Consider the following 14,721-nt stretch of genomic DNA (forward strand, 5'->3'; position numbering starts at 1 on the left):
TCCAGGGCAGAACCGGTATACAGCAGGAACCGGTCCACAGTGGGAACCAGTCCACAGCGGAACCACTCCAGGGCAGAACTGGTCCACAGTGGGAACTGGTCCAGGGCAGAACCCGTCCACAGCGGAACCAGTCACACCTCCCCCACCCCTGGCAGATCTGGACAAGGACAGCAAGCCCGGGGAGCCTCCAAAAGCTCATTCCACTTCCAGGCTGTGGTGAGAAGAGCACTGTGGTTCAGGGCTTTGATGACAGGGCCGCAACCCCCTACCTTGTCTGCCAGCCCAACATGGCCCAACAACCTGGGTGGGTCTCCAGGGGCTCTGTCTGAGGCCAGCCCCTACCTGCATGGTGGGGCCACTTGGCCCTGGACCTCAGGGAGGTGGGGAGTTTTCTCTTGTAAAAGAGGTTCGAGGTGGAAAGTAAGGCGATGGCGAGGCCTCCCTTTGCTCCCAGCCTTTGGTCCCACGGCCTCCCAGGCACGCGGCGGGTTCACGGGTCGGACTCCAGCCTTCAGCTTCCCAGCCACATGTAAACCAAGCAAGCAGGAAAACACACGGCAGGAAAACACACGGCGGGAAAGCGCCAGCAGCAGTGAAATATGGCTGTGAGGGGATCTCACAGCACAGAGACCCCGGGTCAGTGCAACGTCTCGGTCTAGATTTTGTCTATATTTTATTCTTTCACTCAACAGAAAAGCAGTTTTGCATTTCAGAGTAGGTATGAGATGGCCACTGCCTTGTTCCGGCCCTGGAGACAGCAGGCATCCCGAGAGGGTCGGCCTCCGAGGCTGCCCCAGACTGGGGGCTACAGGAGGCAGTCATTTGGCAAGGACACTGCAGGGAAAGGGCGAGGGGACCCCTGACCTGCCTCTGGCCGCCGAAGCCGGGGCCCTCCCCTGGCTCTCTTTGGTATCCCAGAAAACAGAGGCTGTCCCTGTCCTTGTCAGCCCTAGACCAAGTCTGGGGCCCATCCTCGCCAGCTCCCCTGGAGGGTGGGGCCAGCCCAGGGCCTTCTGGCAGCCCAGGACCAGCTCACAGGAGCCTACCAGCGGCCGGGCCGGTGGGGCGCGCCACCCGGGACAGTGTGGCCAGCTGCAGGTGGGTCCAGGCTCATTTCTTATAGTGATTAGGGGCGTCGGCGAAGGCAAACTTGAGGCGGTAGGCCTCGGCCAGCAACAGGCTGATGTCCTCGTCATCCCAGTGGGCTGTGGGCAGGTTCTGGAGAAAAAGCAGCAGCTCCTGGGGAGAAAGAGACAAGCCCAGGTGAGAGGAGGTGACCCACAGTGGAGGGCGGGTGACCCAGGAAAACTCGCCCAGCCGGCAGCTGCTCCCTGCTGAAGCCCAGCAGGGCCCCAGGCCTCGTCTCACAGCCCCCGCCCCATCCCAGCAGCCAGGTGGGAGACCCACTGCGCAGCTCCAGGTCTGACATCTGAGATGTCGTGGCAGGGGCTGCCCAGCGCTTCACTTAACTGAATCTCCTGCCCCTCGGGGGGAGACCCAGCTCTCGGGGCCCTGTTGCAGCTTTGCAGTCTCCGCCCAGAGGTTTCCCACTCCCCTAAAGCCTGTATCAGCCTAGGAAGTACCGCAGCACCCCTGGAACTGTCACTAAGCACAGACTTCTGTGCATCAGGAGACCCCTCCGGGCAGCAGCACAGTCAGCAAGTGAAGCCCACACATGTGGGGACCACAGAATGGAGCCAGCTCAGGCCCACCCCGGGAGCCCAGGAACAAAGCAAAGCCCCACCTGGCCCCCCCTCCATGCTGCCTCGCACCAGCGGGTGGGGGTGCGGGACTCCACCAAACCCAGCTTCAGGTCCAGGTCCAACCTGGGGCCCTGGGACGATGACTCCACCCTGAGGCCCAGCTTCCTCCTCTGCAAAATGGGGCCACCACTGCCAGCCTGTCACGGCTGCTGGACAGACTGGGAAAACACTCACACAGCCAGCAGCACAGCCAGCACTGGGTGGGCACACACTGGGCTCACTGGGCATGCTGGGCGGGCACACCGGACTCACTGGGCAGGAGCACTGGGCTCACTGGGTAGGCACACCAGGCTCACTGGGTGGGCACACTGGCCTCACTGGGCTCACTGGGCACTCTGGGTGGGCACACTGGCCTCACTGGGCTCACTGGGCACTCTGGGTGGGCACACTGGCCCACTAGGAGTGCTGGGTAGGCACACTGGGCCTATGAGGCTCACTGGGCGGGTTCACTGGGCTCACCAGGCACACTGGGCAGGTGCACTGGGCGCACTGGGAGTGCTGGGCGGGCTCCTCTGGCCTGCAGCTGGGCCGTGTCTCAGCTCGGCCGTGTCTCAGCTCAGGTGGGCTATGGAGGCACTGAGTCACCCCCCAAAAGACACACGGGGGACTGTCTCCAGAGCTCGTCTGGAAGCCTGCGGACACTGGGAGCTGGAGACTGACCTATGTCCACTGAGGCCAGGACGGGGAAGGAAAAGCACAGGTCCTCAGGGAACCCCCTCCACGATCACCGCCCCACAGCCCTGCCTCCCATGTGACCACGCCCACATCCACAGCAGCTGGCGGCCCACCAAGGACAGGCCAGGTCTCGGGGGACCCCAACACACAGGGGGCTTGGCAGAAGTAGGGATCAGAGAGGGCTGAGTGGCCAGGACGGCCTCCTGGGGTGGGGGTTCTCAGAAGAGAAACGGGACCATCGGGTCAGGGCCAGCCCAAGCCCAGCCTCCGTCGTGAAGCTGGGCAGATTCCCTGAGGGAGGGGTCGACACTGCTCGGATGGCCCTGCAGGCTCTGGTCCTTGATAATTTGCCCCCGGGGGCCACCTGCAGGCTCCCCGGCTTCTCCTACCTCCCACCCCAAACGGAAGCTGAATCGTGGAAGTCAGGAAGGCGGCTGAGGAGCCCTGAGGGTGCTGGAACTGCCCTTCCCCAGATCCTAGCAGGTGACAAGGGACAGGGAGGGCCACAGGCTCAGGATGCCCATGTCGCCTGCCTCGAGAAAACACAGTCCAGCAAGGCTGGCATGGAGGGGAATGGGGGGGTAACTGGACACTGCAGTTCACATCCTGTCTCCTTGTCCAGGAGGTCTTGGGCAGGGGGCCTGGCTCTCCAAGCTACACTCTTCTTCATCTGGAGATAAGGATGGCAAGCTCTCTACATAGGCACAGCCAGGATGAGCTGAGCTGAGCTGTGCAGGCACCAAGCCTGGACAGATGACCCAGGCTTACATCCTGGCTGTGCCGGAGGCTGTGGTCTGCGTGTCACCAGCCCCACCCTCACTGAGGCAGGCCCCTTGACCATCCCGGAGCCACACTCTCCATTCCCGCATCAGGAGGGTTACACACCAGGACCATCCCCTCTCCGTTCCCACATCAGGAGGGTTACACACCAGGACCGTCCCCTCTCCGTTCCCACATCAGGAGGGTTACACACCAGGACCGTCCCCTCTCCGTTCCCACATCAGGAGGGTTACACACCAGGACCGTCCCCTCTCCGTTCCCACATCAGGAGGGTTACACACCAGGACCGTCCCCTCTCCGTTCCCACATCAGGAGGGTTACACACCAGGACTGTCCTCTAATTGCTATTTCGCAGTTGCTGGGCTTCCACCCCCACTTCCTCAATTCCATTTCCTTTTGCATTTTGGATACTTTCAGTGGGCCTTTAAATTGAATTCAGGGAGCAAATTTCACTGGCTAAAAGTCCCCGGGGACATATCAACATCAATCTGCTGTCTTTCACCATTAGATGCAACTTACACGGATGCCAATCCAATTCTGAGCAGGTCATAAATAAATACCTTTGGTTTTATTTTTAATCCACTTCGCTTCATATTATCATGACCTCGCTCCTTGCAAGGTGAGAAGCAGTACCCTCCCATTATGGTAACTCACCGACTCTACTGCACACTCAATTTCAGAATCTAATTTAGTCCCCCAGGTTCACTGGATGGAGGAAGAATAGAAATGCCCAGTTCTTCGCAGCCTGCAATGCTAAAGAAGGAAAAATCTATCTGGGTGACCTTTACGGGAGGCGAAGAACACAGCCAAACACGTCCTTAAATACAGATTTCTTTTTGAAAAAGGCTTGTCTTATTTATGTGCTAGGCCAAGCTGTCTCCTGTCTGGGAAACACGGCACATTTATTAGCCAAGAGTTGTTCTGCATCGCCCACACCAGGCAGGCAGAGGGGCCACGACGGGCGAAGCCATCCCTCGGTCACATTCAGGGACGTGGCTCTCCCAGCAATGACGATGCTGCCTGTCCAGGAGGGCAGCTGGAGAGAGGCCTGCCCAGGGCCCGGCCCAGAAAACTGTAGACAGCACTTGCGTTTTTATTCTTAACTTTTCCATAAACAATTAAGGGCCACATTTGTGGATCTAAAAGTTAAAGGAAGGCTCTGCTCATGACACTGGTGCTGTAGAAGTCAAGGTCGCCTCAGGTCTCTGTAATCCATTCCCTACCCCGGTCCCTGGGGCACCCACTATCTCAACAAAGCCATAGCTGGAGGGCAGCGTGGAGTGCACCCCACTTTCTCCATCAGCCTGTGTCCCGAGAATCCTTCCAGTGGACGTCGAACGTCTGCGGGGCCCTTTGTAAAGGCTGTGGGGTCTATGGTCCGTGAGGGATCAAAAGCAACAGAACCAGACTCTCGCTGCATGGTCTGGAGGCTGACGGTTCTCAGGCCTGACCACACGTCCATCAGCACCCAAGGAGCTTGAAAAAACGCCCTATTGTCCTGGCCCCAGCCCAAGCAACTGACCTGGACCTGGGAGGTGGGACCTGGGAAGAGGGATGTCTTGGTCCTCAGGATGGTGGGCGACCTGGGTGTGCCCTGGACACTCTCAGATACATCATGAGAGTGGATTGAGTTGTTCACGCTTTAAACCAGGCGGCCCCTGTTGAAGTCGAGGGTTGGGGGGGCCCTGCCCACACCACCCAGGCAGAAGTGGAGCCCTGACTCACACACCACCATGCAGGCAAAGGCATCTCTCTAAAACCTCAGTGAGTGGGACACAGGGTGGAGGTGAGAAGCCAAGCTGGGATGTTTCCAACAGTTTTCCCCCATGGACCACACAGCAGTGGATGGCACTTAGACAGAAGCCGCCACGCTGCTCACTCCTGCCCGGGGGGTTCCAACAGGTGAGGCTCCCGATGCCGGAGACCAGGTGAGGCCTCCTGATGCCGAACAGCAGATATCGCCATGGCTTTGGCTACTTCTTACCAGAAGGGTTGTATTTTTCCAGAGTCAAACAAATCCTAGCACCATCCGTGGAGGACGCTGACCTCCCCGTGTGCCAGGCCTTCCCAGGAAGGGTGAGATGGTGACATGCCCATGTCCTAATGCCCCAGGCTCCAGAACAGGGGTGGGTGGGTGACTGCAGACCCTGGGTTGCCTCAAGACCCTGAGCTCCGCGTGGCTGGCCCAGGGCTGAGGCTCACGTGAGAATGGGCAGCAGTGAGGGAAGCAAGATCACTGGATCGGACGCGGGAGTGCTGGGCCCGCGCCTGCCCCCACTGCCGCCTGACCTCATGAATACCGCAGGTGTGTCCCTGCTGTTCTGCCCAGTGTCTCCGCCACTCCATCAACAGGTCTGTGTGTCCCTGTGTCCCGAAAACTGAGCCCACAGCGCTTGCTGTGCAGTGCACGTCACAGAGTCCAACGAAGCAATTAAGAGCATGTTTGCTGGTGCCCCACAGCCACATTCAAATCCCAGTCCGGCGTTTATGAGCTACATGACCCTGGGCAAGTCTCATAACCCTCAGTGCCTGAGTTTCCTCACCTGTAAAACGGGATAATAACAGTGATAGCAACAGGAGACAGACAAGTTCACAGACAGACACGGACCGGTCCCCGGTGAAACCTGACCTTCAAGCCAAGGACACTTTAGAGCCTGAACACCAAACTGCCAGTTCTGGATCGAGTCCATGACTGGAGTGAGAACTTCCATCCGTCTTACCCGCTCTCTTTCAATTGGTTCCTTCTGAATGATTTCCTTTATCTAATCAAATGGTGCTTCTTCCAAGCCCACCCATGGACCAATTAGCATGCACTCCCCCATTCGAAGCCCATAAAAGCCCTGGACTCACCCTCACAGATGGCTACCCTGCCTTCAGGTCCCTTCTTGCAGCTAAGAGCTTTCTTTCTGTTGCTCAGTAAAATTCTACTCTGCCTTGGTCAGGAGTTCGAGACCAGTCTGGCCAACATAGTGAAACCCCGTCTCTACTAAAAATACAAAACATTAGCCGGGTGTGGTGGTGTGCACCTGTAATACCAGCTACTTGGCAAAGCTGAGGCAGGAGAATCGCATGAACCCGGGAGGTGGAGGTTGCAGTGAGCCGAGATTGCGCCACTGCATTCCAGCCTGGATGACACAGTGAGACCCCGTCTTTAAAAAAAGAAAAAAAAAAAAATTCTACTCTTACTCTCTGGTGTCCACATACCTTATTCCTCTTGGCCGTGGGACAAGAACCCAGAACTTGCCAAACTGCGGGAGCAAAAGAGCTATAACGCTTGCTGAGCTGTGGGCGGCAGGACTAAAAGAGCTGTAACCCTCCCTCCTGCTCGCCGAGCTACAGGAGCAAAGAAGCTGCTGGGTGCCACTCCTTCCCACTTGCTGAACCACTGGAGTGAAAAAGCCAGAACAATAACTCCCTTATTGGGTTGTTGAATGTGTGTGAAGTGCCCTCGACAAAGATTGAATGGCTGGCCACACCTTCCACAATGGGGCTTCCAGTGCCCACGATGAGCCAGGCACATGAAGGTGCCCCACTGTGCACACGCCTGGGTGTTACCTTTCTGTGTGTATATGCCAATTCATGGACATGCACTTGCATGAAGAACTCCAAAAGGACCATCAGCCAAAGACTAACGTGGTCATTGCTGAGAGAGAATGTGATGATTTCTTTTTCTTATCCATAGTTTCTAATCTTTTCAAAATAAACATGCATTAGCTGCATACTAAAAACAATTTTTTACATAAAAGAAGTGCAGGATCTGCTCTGAGATCATGCTGGAACCTCCTTGTCCAGCTGGGCAGCTGCCAGGACAGTGCCCCGCCCGGTGCTGGAGCTCTGCTTACAGAGGTAGAGAGAAGCCAGGTGCTATGAGGCATCCCCCACACTGCAGCCAGAGCACCTGGAGCACCGGCTCCCACCCACACTGCAGCCAGAGCACCTGGAGCACCGGCTCCCACCCACACTGCAGCCAGAGCACCTGGAGCACCGGCTCCCACCCGCACCCCGGCCCCTCTCCTCCAGCAAATGGGGCGTGAGGTCCAGGCCCTTCGTGCCAGACCTTCTCACAGGCACTGCAGGTGTTCACTGGGTGACCACACGCCCAGGGCTGCCCCACGCCAGCCACCGCTCCAGGCACTGAGGACACTCAGCCCATAGCCCGGCAGGGCGTACATGCGTGGGTGTGTGTGCTGGTAGGTCAGGCAACAGATGGAGAAATAAACAAGAAAAGAGACAGGGTCCAGCACTATGCAGAGAAGCATAACCAAACCATGGGACGTGGGCTACTGCAGACTTCGCCTTCAAGGGCCACAAGTGGTACGTCTGAAACGGGGTGGGTCTGTGCAGAATGCACTCTGGACTTTGTATATTTATTAAGAACAAAAGAATGTAAACTACTCTTTTATAATTTTTATATTGATTCTAGGTTCAAATGATAGTATTTGGGATGTGCTGGGTTAAATATGTTATTAAAACTAATGACACCTGCCTCTTTATTTGTTTTTACGCTTCCATGTGGCTGGTGACACATTCCTTCCAGACAGCACCGTTCTAGGTATAAATCCTGACTCCCTCCTCCGCCTGCTCCATGCCAGGGTCTGCTGGCAGCACTGACCAGTGCTTCCCTCCCCTGAACCCTCTGTGCGCACAGAAGGCACTGGAAGGCTCCCCCAGGCAGGAAGGGCTGTGTGCACAGTGGCAAAATTCGTCAACACCTGCTCCCGGGCACAGCAGACAGCACACAGAGGTCTGCTTAAAAGCTACTCAAGTCAGAAGTTTACAAATTGCCAACATGCAAAGATGAATAAATTAATCACGATGGGGCTAAAAGGCCCATTTGCCTACTCTTGTTATTTTCTTCCCCTAACCGAGAAAGATGAAACAGGACTCACCACGGTGACATGCGAGGCGGGGAACAGGGTTAATTGGTTTCATTTGCTTTTCCACAGCCTCCTGACACTCCGCGTGCGCAGCCTGGTGAGAAACCCTAACCATTGGAGGTGCTGCGGAGTGCCCGGCTGTCTGCAGCGGGGAGGTCCTGGTGCCACCTGGGGAGACCACTGAGGACCCTGGGGTCTGGGGGACGGCAGCAAACATGAGGTTTCCCAGCAGGCAGGCCCTCGGGCACTTCTCTGAACCCCTCTGTCTTTTAGGTGAGGAAACCAGCGGACAGGCTGGGCGACTTGTCCCAGGAGGCATGCAGCAAGCCTGGCACCCTTGTGGCACCCACACTGCAGTCCCACTCCCCATACCGCCGTGGGGGGCAGCGGGGCGGGCTAGATCCCTGCTCTAGAACCCAGCAGGCTGGAGCCGACTCTCCACGCACTGTCCCTGGAGGACGAGTCCCTGGTCTAAGAGATGGTGACAGCAAGGGAGGTCACCCCCAGGCTAGAAGGGCAGCAATACCCGTGCTGGTGCAAAGGGCTCCAGGAACTCGCCCTGTTGTTTCGCGCTCATCATGACCACCGCCCTCTATCTGCAGGAGTTGCAGGCGCCTCCTGGGAAGTGATGGAGGAGCCCCTCGCAGGTGCCATGAGGGCTGAAGGGTTCTGCGCATCCCCCGGAGCGGGACAGGCAAACAGGAGTCGCTCCTCTACCCCTGCCACATCCTGCTCACCACGGGGCCCTGGCAATCAGGAGCCCGGGCAACCGCCGGGGATGACGGCCACAGTTCACAGACCAGGAGGCGGCCAGGAGGGCTGAGGCCAGAACCAGAACAAAGGCCCTGCCGCACCTGGACTCCGCCCCCTGCCCTCCAAAGAGGCTGGACTGAGCACTGGATGGGCCGCTCTCTCAGTCTCACTGATCCGTCGCTTTCACTCCCACTCCTGATCTGACTACAGTCTCCAGGGACCACGCACTACAGAGGTCAAGGGTCATTGTTCCTACCCAAACCCACGGGCCTTTCCGCAGACAGTGGGGCATCTGGATTCCTCCTGCGCCGGGGCTGCAGCGTGTGAATCCATATTCAACACCAAGTATCCGCTCCCACAAAGTACACGTGTAGATGAAGGAACGGGACCAGCTGAGATGAAATCATGCTGACAAGGCTGTTGCTGCCAGCGCTGCCAGCCGAGGGACCCCAGTGAATTTCAGGAGACCCGCAGACCATGCCTGGCCCACTTCAAGTGCCTGAATGAGGCCATTTCCTTCCTCTTGGGTCTCCATTTGGGTTCCTGACTCGACACTGGCATTCAGCCTTAGGAAACAGGCCCAGGAACCCTCTGTGGCCAAGGGATCGCCAGCCTCTGCAGCAAGGGCAGCGGAGACCCAACACACAGGCCATCCCACGCCCCAGGCAGGCTGGGACCCCCGCCAAAAAATCCCCCGGGAGGAGCTCAACCTGACACTCCCCAGGTCCTGCCTGTCCCTCACACTCAGGTGACCAGGGACTGCCCTGGACATGCATAAGTGACAAGTGCCTCCAAATCAGTTCCCTAACAAGACCCGCTGAGAGTACACTGGGCTTGTCAAACGACTTCAAGTTGGTGACCGAGGTCATAGTGGCCCATGTCTAAGGAGCTGGCAGAGTGTGTGGCTTTTCCTGTACAAATGAGAACGGCCTGCGGGGAGGGGCTCCTGCTCCAGTGCACACCCTCCGAGACACGCAGCTCCATGTGGCTGGGCCAGCTTTGCCTCACCCTTGGCGCAGCCCACAGAGGCCTTGGGTTCATCTGAAGCCGGCTGAGATCTCCGCACAGCAGCGTCAGAGACACAGCTCAGCTCTGTTACTTGGCGCGGTGATGGCTGCTTCATATAAGGAAAAGCATGGACCTTGGAGATGTTGCCACAGGAAAGAAGTAAGGCCATCTTCGCAAGGTGGCCATGGGCTGCTGACAGCCAAATGATGAACTTGGCGCTGATGTGTGCAGACATCCAGGGAAAGGGGACCCACTGGGCTCTTGGTGTCCTGGTGCTCATGAACCCTGCTCAGCGGTGCAAGTATGTGCGTGAGGAAATGACCCCGTGGTGCAGGTGTCATGACCAGTACAACGGTGAGGCTGCCCTCAGAGCCGGGTGGCTTGAGATCCAGATGCCAGGAGCCCTGGCTGCATGCAGGCACTGGTAGCACTGGGAGCACCGTGCTGTGCCCACCCCCGCAGAGGCAGTGCCCGTCCCGGGCTCCTGCACGGAGGCCTGTGCTTTCCTTGTTCTCCCCCCACTGCCCTTCCCTCCTACCCTCTGACCTCTCCTGGCTGTTCAGGTTCCTACAGCAACCATGGCTGTCCCTTTCCCATTGCAACCTCACCTGTCTGCCTTCTGTGTAACTCCAGGTCACCTTTCAAGAGTCTGGGAGGACGGAACCGCGCACACCGACCATAGCACCTTTAGATGCACCTGTGCTCCAGGGGGCCCTGCCTGTCTCGACACTGCAACCAGAGACCTTTGGTTTCAGCCTCCCAAGAACGGCATTTAAAGGTTCAGAGACCATTGTGAGCAGCAATTATGGGGAGAGGGCAAGAAGGACAAGAGGGGTCCCCAGAGAGGATGAGAATGAGTGCAGGCGTGGGGAGGGGACCTGTGGTCTCCGCTCTGGATGCCAGAGAAAGAGGGGCTGCTTGCTCAGGGTGGGCCTCCCAAATCTCCGATGGCCATGGTCCTCCTGTCCCTCTGTCTGGGTGGGACAGCCGGGGGTGGGGGAGTGGGGGCGGCACTTGTTGGAAAAGGAACCACAGGGGAGGCAAACCTGCTCACCTTGGCCACTGGCACGCCTGCCTGGTCAGTGCCCACCCGGCCCAGGCCCAGCTCCACCTGCCCCATCTCCTTTGGTCTCCAGGGCAAAAGGGTATTCCTAGGGAGCAGGGTTCCCGCCTGAGGTGGGGTTTGCAGGCTGGGTGTGGGCATGGTGTGGTCTGTGATTCTGAAACTTTCAGACACATGGTGTGCACTTTAAATCCTGCTGGAGGGGAGGGCCTACATATCAAGACCATGAGGAAGTCCCTGGACCAGGTCCCACTCCCACGACTCTCCCCACATCGACCCACTCCCGCGACTCTCCCCGCACCGGGTCCGCGGTCCCACCCCCCTGACTCTCCCCGCACCGGGTCCGCGGTCCCACCCCCCTGACTCTCCCCGCACCAGGTCCGCGGTCCCACTCCCCCGACTCCCCACACTGGGTCCGCGGTCCCACTCCCCGGACTCTGCCTGGAGGACAATCTCGAGGCTTGGGGGAAGGTGAATGTAGAAAGGTGCCCATCTGTGCACTGTTGTTCACAGCCAAAGGAAGAAAGGAAACGTCGAAGCTGCCCAGGCCAATGGCTACATGCCCCTGGGCTATGCAGGAGGTTTGGTCAAGGGGGCCGGAGAAGTGAAAGTCGCCTCTCCCCTCACACCACACGCCAGGGCAACTCCACGGGGGCCTCAGTCAATGCCACGTGGACCTGAGACTGGACATGCAAAGTGAAAACATGAGAGCACCAGGTGACACGTGCTGAGTCCTTCACCCTCAGAGGTGGGAAAGCCTTGCTAACTATGACTCCCAGTCCGGGAGGAATACAAGACGGGTAAGTTCAACACACAAAACCTCAAAACAAAAAACAAACCCTTCCAATGAAAACTAATACATGGTATTTCTCATATATTTATATATACATAAAGGCAACAGACAAATTAAAAAAAAAAAAAAGGAAGGAACACGTCATTTTTATCAGGAAGGAGGAAATGCTGGCATTAGTATGGAAAGAGCTCTTGAAAGAGACAAACAGATCAAAATCCTTAAAGCAATGGGCAAAATACAGGAACAGAAGGTGTCCAGAGCGAGGAGGCCCTGTGACCCTTACACAATGCAAAGATGCTCAGCGGTGCCACAAGGCAGGGTTTGCTGCCACCTCAAAAAACACAAAAGCGCCGGCAGCCCGCTCTGGGGCTGGCTCAGTCATCCCCAGGGACATCTGGGGAACAGCTGAGGATGCTCGAAGAGCCTCTGGGTATTCGCGGGCGCTGGAGAGCCGAAGCTCACACTGTCGGGTCCACAAGCCCACAGCACACACTTGCGCAGAAGGGCTTTCCCAGGAGCCGCCTGGCTGCCTGTCACTCATTTCCAGGTGTGTACCCAAGACGAGACACTCAGCCCCTTGCTCCAGGTCACTCATGCAAACACAGCAAATGCTACCAGCTGTTAAAGTTAGGTGGTTGTCCCGGAATGATGCTTTCTGCCTCTCTGTATTTTAAACTTTTTCACAGTGAAAGGTGAAGGGGAAAAAAGGCCAACTCTGCTAGTGTGTTGAAGGCACTTTTGGTCTATCCATGTAAGGAGATGTTTATTTATTTAGCAGTTAAAAAATACGTGGTTGAAAAAAACATAACGATGCTGGCAACTCCTGTGAGTGTAAAGGTTGCTGAGGGGCAGAGGGTGGCAGCCAGGTGGGAAGCCCAGTGCCCCCTATACCAAGAGACGCACGGCAGCAGGTTGGGCAGGAGACGGACTGTCCCCCACAGCTGCCGGCCTGGGAGGGAAACAGCTGTCCTCCAGTTCTCATCTTTTAATTTCTGTTTTCCATTTTTTTTTTTCATAAGGGCATGTATTGAAAACACGATTTCAATTTCTAAAAGACAATCCAGGCACCGTCTCCTTCCAGAAGTTTCTCCTGGCAGTGTTCCCTCCCCAGCAGGGCCAGACACACCTCCACGGTCACCTGGTGTCCCCAAGGCCAGCTGGGAGGCGAGGCCTGACCAGCATGTGCTGTGGCAGGTGGGTTGCTCCCTTCTTTCCAGGACCCTGGAAACCTCAGGTTTTCTAGAACCGAGAAAGGCCTGGGGAGCAGCCGAGGCCCCCCTGGGGTCCCTCCTAAACCGCAGAAGAGCGTGAAGACTGGCTAGGAGGCTCCTGGGGCCTGCTGGGCCCCACAGCGCATGATGCTCCTGAAGGGGAGGGTCGGCAGGGAGGCCATGGGGTGCCAGGGACTGCCCCGCCTGGGATCTCCTGCCCATTTTTACGATGTTCCCATGGGATACATCTTCCCTTTGCCATCTCAGTCCCCGTGGCTTAGTCATGTCAGGGGTGGGGACACTTAAGAATTAGTGAGAGAACAGGTCAATGTGTAAATGATTCAAAGATTCAGATTTCAGACATTTGAAATAGTGAGTCATGGCTCCAGTGAAGACCCCTGTATTTTCACATTCAATCCAGCATGTGGTCCCCGGGGAGGTAGAGAGGACGGGGCCAGGGAGGCACAGGCCTGGGAGACCTCCTACTGCCCCGGGACCCAGGTGTCCACGTGGCCTGCAGGACGCCCTGGCCCTGAGGTTGGGGCTGCAGCCGCATCAGCTCCCGGGAGCCCTGCGGAGACCTCTACCCGTTGACCAGCACCAGGACGTTCCCTTCTCCCAGGCAGGTAGGATGAACGGCCCACGTGATTCCAGGAGGACGGCAGGGCCTGGCCCTGGATCCCCAGTGAGTGGCAAGGGAGGGCCCCTCACACAGAACCCGAGAACCCTGCTGGGCACCCACCCTGTATCCTGACCACGTGCTCCAGCTCCGCCCCACACTGGCTCCTTGGTCAGGCAGTGTGCACATCCTGTCCACACCCTACTCCCAGCACTGAGTGTCTGTGCGGGAAGCACAACCCAGGCTGTGTGAAGGGGAAGAACGGTGGGGAAACCGAGTAAGGGGTTGGGCAGCCTGGCCTCCCTTGCCCTTCCCCGCCCTGTATGCTGAGTGCATGCAAGTCCTATGTATGGTGTGTGACACACACGTGTGTGTATATGGTGTGCAGTGTGTGGGGGGGTGTGTGTGAGTCATCTGTATGGTTTGTATGTGTGCTGTGTACTTTTGTGGTGTGTATGTGACGTATGTGGCGTGTGTGTGTGGTGTGGAGGGTGTGTATATGTATGGTGAGTGTACTGTGATGAGGATGTCGTGTCTGTGATGTGTGGTGTGTGGTGTGTGGTGTGTGTGTGTACTGTATATACATGGGGAGTGGTGTGTGTGTAGTGTTTGTGTAGCGTGCATGTGTATATGTGGTGTGTGATGCATGGGGTGTCTATGTGTATGTGTGGTGTGCAGTGTGTGTGTACATGGTGAGTGTGTGGTGTGTGTGTGTAGTGCCTGTGTGTATACATGGTGTGTGGTATGTGTGTGTAATGTGACTATACATGGTGTGTGTGCTGTGTGTGTAAACATGGTGTGTGTGGTGTTTGTGTATGTGGTGTGTATGTGGTGCCTGTGTGTATACATGGCGTGTGTGTTGACTGTGTGTATACATGCTGTGTGTTTGTATGGTGTCTGTGTATACATGGTGAGAGTGTGGTGTGTGTGTGGTGTCTGTGTGTATACATGAGTATGTGTGCTGTGTGTGAATATATCATGTGTGTGGTGTGTGTGTACATAAGTGTGTGTATACATGGTCTGTGTGGTGTATGTGTGGGGTGTGTGTGTATACATGGTGTGTATTGTCTGTGTGTATACATGGTGAGTGTGTTTTGTGTGTGGTGTCTGTGTGTATACGTGGTGTGTGTGGTGTGTGTGTATAAATGGTGTGTGTTGTGTATGTATTTGTATACATGG

At 56.9% G+C, this 14,721-nt stretch overlaps 1 protein-coding gene across 1 annotated transcript in view; it reads right to left on the bottom strand.

Annotated features, from left to right (window-relative positions):
• Nucleotides 1-656: 656 nt before the first annotated feature.
• The window catches only part of TBC1D22A (TBC1 domain family member 22A), a 428,246-nt gene continuing 414,181 nt past the window's right edge, over nucleotides 657-14,721 (bottom strand). The window contains exon 13 of the mRNA XM_007976122.3: nucleotides 657-1,239. Within this exon, the coding sequence (XP_007974313.1) occupies nucleotides 1,111-1,239 (129 nt within the window). The 3' untranslated portion in view covers nucleotides 657-1,110. The remainder of the gene's footprint in view (nucleotides 1,240-14,721) is intronic.

Source organism: Chlorocebus sabaeus, chromosome 19, assembly GCF_047675955.1.
Source record: "Chlorocebus sabaeus isolate Y175 chromosome 19, mChlSab1.0.hap1, whole genome shotgun sequence".
NCBI classification, from domain to species: Eukaryota; Metazoa; Chordata; class Mammalia; order Primates; family Cercopithecidae; genus Chlorocebus; species Chlorocebus sabaeus.